Source organism: Paroedura picta, chromosome 16 (assembly GCF_049243985.1).
Source record: "Paroedura picta isolate Pp20150507F chromosome 16, Ppicta_v3.0, whole genome shotgun sequence".
NCBI lineage: Eukaryota > Metazoa > Chordata > Lepidosauria > Squamata > Gekkonidae > Paroedura > Paroedura picta.
The window spans coordinates 15302660-15310628 of NC_135384.1; the positions used below are offsets into that span (position 1 = coordinate 15302660).

The window sequence follows — 7969 nt, forward strand, 5'->3', positions numbered from 1 at the left end:
GCTAGGCGGCAGTTAAATGGATAGCCTGACATTTCTCGGCCTCTTTTTCCCCATCAGGGCGCCCAAAGATGCGAAACCCACCCTCCCTCCCTATTTATGAATTGTTGGACTATTTGTTAGATGTTGGATTGTATTGTTGTTGAGTTGTCACAGCCAGCGGAAGTGTAGCATGGGAAGGATCAATTTTGGGGTGGCCAAGCTTGCACGCTGGCCTCCCCTAGATTTGGGGGGGCCCTTAAGGGGCTGTGTGGATGCAGAGCCTGGTTGAAGGCTTGCATTTCTGGGAGGCAGGAGAACCCAACAGAGGCTGACGCCTGGAGGGGTCACTCCATGTTGCCTCCCCCCCCCTTTTTTCAGCCTGCCATTATTTCCAGGATTCTGGGCTGGATAGCCAATGCAACCTGTTGAGGGGCAGACTGCGATGGGCTACCTTGTGGTTAGCTGACCACAAGAGGGCAAATTTCTCTTCCCATGCTTGCCACGCTCAATGTTGAATAAAGGCTGTGGCCAAATATTTTACGCCAAATTATGGTTGTCTGTGTCCTCATTAGGCGGTCAATATCCCCCTGCAAGGCAAAAGATAAAATAATAGAGCTAGAAGAAAATTAAATGATATATACAATCCTTCAGTAATGTATAAATATTGTGATGGTCATATTGTGATGTCCAGTCTACAGTGGGGTTCACAGAGGTTTGTTATCTAGCCAGCATAAAGTTCAGATATGAATAATTTATCCTTTGTATTGTTAATAATACATTGGCTACTCCTTGGATGATCTCCGGCTTCAGGCCTATGGTACAACTAAATTGAATACTGAGGATTATCATTGTCCTTACTTCCCATATAGCTTCTCAACTATATGGAAATGTAGGAGCACTAATTGGAAAGCCAGTTCACAATGACCTCCCATATTAAACTCTGAAAGCTGGCTCAATATTGAACAGGAATGGGGGGGGGGCTAGAGTAAACAAAGGATTTTGCTCCAGGATGAGATTCAGAAAGAAGTCTTTTGGTCAGGAAGAGAAGGATGTCAGGAAAGGCAGATACTCAATGAAGATGTTTGCATATCACCTGTTTTCTGTGTGCTGGCATCTTTCAGGAGCTGAGTCAGTTGGTCCAAACATTATTTATTATTATTATTTATTGGATTTATCCACTGCCACTCCCAAAGATAGTCTGGTTTGTAGCAGTTTACAATAAAAGAATAAAACCCCATACAACAGAAACAACAAAAGTGCTCAATGGTAGGTAATATAAACTGTAACCCTCCCCTTACCCCAACATGGATGCTGGCACTCCCAGAGTACTGTGTGATAGTGGCCTAACTTCCCCTGCCTACAGCATTGTGGATATAACTGGAGGTTTGATGCGGGGACAGCAATGTGGGCTGTTAAGGGCTCTCAGGAACAGGGAAGCAAAATTATATAGTACTGCTAATAAATGTCTTGAGGAGAGCAGAATTATAGTGTTTATTTACCGTATTTGCCGGCGTATAAGACGACTGGGCGCATAAGACGACCCCCCAACATTTCCACTCAAAATATAGAGTTTGTTACATTACAATACTATGGGCAGCTATGTCTATCCCAACTGAAGTGCACCCGGTGTATATATTTATTATACTTTCATCCTGCTCTTCTTCTGAATAACTCATAATCAGTTCCCTTTGGAGTCTCAATGGTCTCAAACTACCACTATACAAAGAAATAAAGAAGTAGTTTCAAGGAAAAAACTATGTTGTGTTTCAAGTTCATTCCTTATCCCATTGTTGCCTGACCTTTTAATCATAAAAAAACCCATTATTGAAAATTAAACAGAAAAAGTGAGCCTCAGAACACACTCTGGCATAATACAACCACTATTTTTACAGTTGATTTGGATGTGTGTAATTGAAAGCATTGTGATTAGTGTAACATTTATTATCATGGGCATTGACCAAATTAAAACACACACATTGCAATTAAAAATTCTGTCATACAGTATAAGACATAAAATAAACTATGCAATACAATCTGAAATACAACATTGGGAATTAATACAAAATATTGCCCATTTTGATAAAACATACAATATATTATGGTGGAACCTGCAGTCAAACTAAACATGTTCTAAAGGTTTTGAAGTACCCATTACAAATACACAATTTTTCTGGAAGGATACAATAAATTTAGCCTCAAGAACTGCAGATCATTGTGCATTTTACCTTAAAAGAGTAAAAAATATCCTATTGTTAAAATTCTGTAAACAAATATTATATAATCTTATTGTTATCCCACTGAGTATACTTAAATCAAATTTAAAGTTCCAAATTCTGCTTATGTCTATCTGCCTTTCTATGTCTAACATCTTTGTTTTAGGACCAATCTAAAAAAAAAAATGTTTGGAGGACATCTTCCTCTACCACAATGAGAAAAATTTGTCCTGTATCATACTATGGATAAGGCCAGTTGAACAGTAAGGATTTCACAGAAATCCATGTCTATTAAATATTTATCATTTTGAAGGCCTTAACTTTAACACTGTTCTCTTGAGAGCCCCTTTAACGTCCTGGTTTCTCAGACTGTAGATAATGGGGTTTAGTATCGGAGTAATAACTGAATAGAAAAGAGACAGGAGTTTGTCCACATTCAGAGAGTAAGTTGATTTGGGGCGTATGTATATAAAAATGGCTGTGCCATATAATAATGTGACGACAATGAGGTGTGAGGAGCAGGTGGAGAAAGCCTTCTGTCGGCTTTCGGCTGATTTCATCCTTAGGATGGTGGTGATGATATGAGAATAGGACAAGAGGATCAGCATGAAGGGCAGCAGGATCACAAATGCAGCTGCTCCAATGATTTGGACTTCATTCCAATAAGTGTCCCCACACACCAACTTTAACACTGGCTGGATTTCACAGAAGAAGTGGTTGATGACATTGGATTCACAAAAAGGAAGGGTGAAAATGAAGGTGGTGTGACCCACAGCCACTAAGCTGCCACAGGTCCAGGACAGGGCCGCAAGCTGAACACACACCCTCTTTCTCATGATGACGGGGTAACGCAGAGGATTGCATATAGCAACGTAGCGATCATAGGCCATGAAGGCTAGGAGGCAGCACTCCGTGGCTCCAAAGAAGAGGAAGAAATACATTTGAGCGGCACAGGCACGTAAGGAGATGGTTTTATCCAGAGCAAGGATGTTATCCAGCATCTTGGGAATGGTGACAGAAGTGTAGCAGATCTCTAAGAAAGACAAGTTTCTGAGGAAAAAGTACATAGGAGTGGAGAGGGCCGAGTCAACAATAACAATGATAATAATGAGGAGATTGCCAAGTACTGTGGCAATGTAAATGCACAAGAAGATGACAAAGAAGAGAATTCGCCATTTGGGGGCATTCGAGAAGCCAAGTAAAATAAAAGTCTTCACTGAGGTGACATTTTCCATGATTTCTTCTTTCACATGCTTTGACTGGATGGTTGGAAAGCGACGGAAACGTATGACCATATATCTGAAAATAAATGTTAAAAGAAAAATCATTCAGTGTAGTAGAAGCAGAAGAAGATCTGTTTTTTTTATAACCTGGTTTTCACTACCTGAAGAAATCTCCAAGTGGTTGACAATCGCCTTCCCTTCATCTCACCACAACAAATACCCTGTGAGATCAATGAGACTGAGAGGACTCTGAAAGAAACTGCTCTGTGAGAACAGCTCGAACTGGATTCTAGTTCAAGATCTCCCAGCTGGCTGTGTTTGGAGGAACAGAAAATTAAATCTGGCTCTCTGGATCAGAAGTCACCACTCTTAACCACTACATAAAAGCATGGGTACATATTATGCATGTTGAAATCTTTCCTACCTCTGAAATAAACGTTGATGACGTCTTTGGCTCTTTCACAGTGGACTGAGTCAGGGCAGGAATTAGGATATTTTAATAACTCTTGCAGCCACCCATGAGACCAAATCCTCAGTAAGCAATAACAATTTGCTCTGCTAATCATACTGAGGCAAATCCCAAGTAGTTTTGTGTGAGAACAAGAGATGAAGGTAGTATAGGTGTCTTCATTTGAAGTACATCTGGAGACCCAGGTTTAAATCCTTACTCTGCCAAGGGAACTTGCAGGGTGACCTGAGGCAAGTCACTGTCTCAGCTAGAATTGCCATCTCCAGCATGGGAAATTCTTGAAGAAGAAGCGACAATGCTTTGTGATGGTAGAATTTGAAAAATGCTCATCATCTTTAGTTATTTCATTGATTTATTTTTGTATTTGTATACTGCCACTCTCCATTCGAACTCACATCGGTCCACAATAAAACAATAAAAAGCAGTACAACCCCATATAAAGCCTTTACAAATATTACACATTAAACGTAGAATATTAAAAGATGGCAATACAGAGTTTTAACCCCCATCCTCTCCCTCTGACCAACTGAGGGCCAAGAGTTCTCTCTCACTGGGAAGGAGGGTCCTGATTTAACCAATCCTAAGGGATCCGCCGATGGTAACTCAACCATATGCCTGGCAGAAGATCTCCATATTACAGGCCAGTGGAAAGCTGAAAAATCTGTCCATAGCTTTTCAGGGAGCTCATTAACCAGGTTGGGGACATGATCAAAAAAGCCCTGGCCCTGGTCAAGGCAAGCAAATGTCCCAGGGGCTCGGAACAGCCAACAAATTCATACCTGAAGAGCAAATTGCCCTACAGGAGGCATAAGGAGATAAGCAGTCCCAAGCCACATATAGCCTTAAAGGTCAGAACCAATACCTTGAATTTGATCTGGAAACAAACTGGTAACCTATGAAGATGAAGAAGTACTGGCTGAATATGGGCCCTCTAAGGTTTCCTGATGTGGACCCTTGCAGCCACATTTTTCACCAGCTATAATTTCTGGGTCAAACCCAAGGGTACTCCCATGTAGAGCAAGTTACAGAAGTCTAACTTGGAAGTGACTGTTGCATGGATCAGAGTGGCAAATTGTTCAGAGGACGGGTAGAGTGCTAATAGCCATTCTTGGTGCAGATGAAAAAATATCACCCAGGCTACCTTTGTGACCTGAGCTTTCATTGAATGGGAGGCATCAAAGGTTTCTCCCAAATTCTTGGTGGTTGGTACAGGTGTCAGTTGCACCCCATCCAGGCATGGGAGGCATGCTTCCTGATCCTGCCCTCTGTCTTGAGTATCAGGAAGCTCTGCCTGAGCTATCTAGCCACTGCTTCCAAAAAGATCAGCTGGGATAGAGGGATTATATAGATGTTAAACAATGTGGGGGAGAGAATCGCCCCCTGTGGTACTTCACAAGGGAGCCCAACAAGGTCTGATAACTCATCCCCCACAGCAACTCTCTGCGTCTGGTTCCAGAGGAAGGAGACCAGACATTTCAGCGCAGTCTCCCTAATCCCGGCTCCGGTGAGGTGGTAGGCCAACAATTCATGGTCAACTACATCAAACATGGCCAACAGGTCTAAAAGCATGATGATGGCCAACCCGCACCAATCCAACTGGAGCTGGATATCATCCATCAAAGAGAGGAGTGCATGCTCCACCCCGTGGCCAGGACATAAGCCTGACTGATATGGGTCTAAGTCTAAAGTCTACTCCAAGAAAGCTAATAACTGGACTGTTATGGCCTGCTCTAGCACCTTACCCAGAAACACAAGATGTGAGACCAGGCAGTAGCTGGTGGGGTCCTGTGGATCCTGTGATGGTTTCTTCAGATAGATGGTTTCTATCTGTCACACAACTGGAGAGGGAGTGGCATATACAGTCGGGCCTTCAGGGCATGGTAGTCTGTCAATGTAATTATGTTATTCACTACCAGATCTACCTCTACACCTGCGCCAAAGACCAGCCTGATGGTTGGGACCATCAACAGATTGTGCGAACCCTAGTGTCTCCATGGCAGATACCAGATCCAGGCCAAGTCCTGGTAACGGAGAATCTGCATGGATGCTGAAGTCACCCAAAATCAAAAGCTTGGGATACTGCAATGTCCAGGGAGCCACCACTGCCTCCAGCAGGCCTGACAGGGAATCCGAGGGTGCAGAGGGTGCACGGTACACCACTCAGATAACCAAGTTTTCAACCAACTTCCACCCTCAGCTGACACATTCAACCCTCAGAATCAATAGGACAGGGAGAGCCCTGAAGGGAACAGTATCCTAAACCAGGAGTGCCACTGGTTCCACCCCTCCCTGAGGCTGATGCAGGAAGGAAGTTGGAAAGGGAGGAGCACCAGGAGGGAATGTACACAGCTCTGCTTCCCAACCATATTGTGTATGATCACATCTCTTCTGGAGTTTCTCAAAGCCTGAAGAATGTTTCAGGGGTTACTCAACAGTAAAAAAGTTAATAAAGGCTGGCCTAAGTATTAAGAATGTTTGGTGGCATCCTTCTTTATGTTAGAAGAACTTCCAGTATCTTGTGGACTCTTTTGTCAAGTTAAGCAGATCTCACAATGGAAGAAGAGTAAGCTGGAATGAGTCTTCTTGGGCTGGAGGAAGGTCTTAAACATTGCTTAGCCATGTGATAAACTGCAGGCCATTCTCTTTAGGACATACCTTACATGTTCCTGCACAGCTGCATTAGAAAGAAAATCAGTTGTAGTTGTAGTAGGTTTGCTGACGGTGAATATAAAGAAGGACTGAAGCTAAATGTTATCACAGATGGAATTCTTTTGTCAACTCAAGTTCTTTTCTATTAAAATTAATTTTCAGAAAGATTTTTTTCAAGGCTTGTTTCATTTCTTGGTTCCTTAAACTGTAGATTATTGGATTGAGCATTGGTGTGACAACACTGTAGACCACAGCAATTATTTTGTTGATGTTAAAGGAAGAACGGGTGGTTGGACTTACATACATGAAGATCACTGTCCAATAGTACAGAAACACAACAGTCAGATGAGAGCCACAGGTAGAGAAAGCTTTGTGACGTCCCTGTGAGGATGGTATTTTCAATATGGTTATAGTGATGTAGATGTAGGAGATCACCGTGGACAGGAATGTGCTGAGAATCACCATAGCACAAAGTAGGAACACAGTTTTTTGGATAAGTGATGTGTCTATACAGGCCAGGCTTAAGAGTGGGGGTATGTCACAAAAGAAATGGTTTATTTCATTGAGTCCACAAAAGGGTAAGTTAATCAACATAATGGCAGGAACTAAAGGAGATAGGCAGCCCCCTACCCAGCAACCAATCACCAGAAGCACACACACTCTTTTCTTCATGATTGTGGAGTATCTGAGAGGATAGCAAATGACAACATATCGGTCATAAACCATAATTGCAAGGAGGAAACATTCAGCTGTCCCAAGGAAGAAGAAGCAGTAGGACTGCAAAATACATCCAGGAAAGCTAATGGTGTGCATATCTGTTAGCAATAAGGACAGCAGTTTGGGAACAGTGGAAGAGGTATAACCCATATCCAGCAGAGATAAGTTCCCTAAAAAGAAGTACATGGGAGTTTGAAGGTGGCTGTCAGTCTTTACTGTAATGATTATGATTAGATTGCCCAACAATGTAAAAAGGTACATAATAAGGAAGACAAAAAAGAGTGACATTTCTACTTTCCTGGTATTAGGGAAGCCCAGAATAATGAACATTGCTATTGTGGTATGGTCCCAGTGTTCTTCAGACCATTCTTCCAACATCTATACGGGTTAGAAAATAGAATTTTAGTATTTATGGGATTATTTGGGGGGTGGGGAGAAAATACATACATTAAAAATGCAATTAAATGTATACTTCTCTTGCATTCCCCTCACAATTCAAGAACAAATTCCACATATTAGGAAGGGGGGAAATTAATTTGTGTTTTGAAAGATTTGTAGTAAAGAATCTTCCATTAGTAAAATGTTTCTGTCATTGGAGAGAAAGTTCCTTCCTCCAATGGAGTGATGGTAACCGAAATTTTCTCAGTGGAAAGAACTTCTGGATCCAGTCCTTGAGGTATGAAGTATAAAATATAAAACAAAAAGGGAAGTTAGTATCA

General features: G+C 42.0%; 2 protein-coding genes across 2 annotated transcripts; both read right to left on the minus strand.

The window, feature by feature from the left end:
* Window positions 1–2494: 2494 nt before the first annotated feature.
* Window positions 2495–3436, minus strand: LOC143825557 (olfactory receptor 10C1-like). The gene has a single exon (XM_077313617.1). The coding sequence runs from the start codon at window positions 3425–3427 to the stop codon at window positions 2495–2497; it is 933 nt and encodes a 310-aa protein (XP_077169732.1). The 5' UTR covers window positions 3428–3436.
* A 3202-nt stretch (window positions 3437–6638) lies between these two features.
* LOC143825467 (olfactory receptor 6M1-like) lies at window positions 6639–7628 on the minus strand. The gene has a single exon (XM_077313497.1). It carries the CDS (start codon window positions 7626–7628, stop codon window positions 6639–6641), a length of 990 nt encoding a protein of 329 aa, XP_077169612.1.
* Between the last annotated feature and the right edge of the window lie 341 nt (window positions 7629–7969).

What these genes read in the sequence shown, in the direction of transcription:
- LOC143825557 (XM_077313617.1), bottom strand. Translation starts at nt 3,427, where the DNA reads ATGGAAAATGTCACCTCAGTGAAGACTTTTATTTTACTTGGCTTCTCG.
- LOC143825467 (XM_077313497.1), bottom strand. Translation starts at nt 7,628, where the DNA reads ATGTTGGAAGAATGGTCTGAAGAACACTGGGACCATACCACAATAGCA.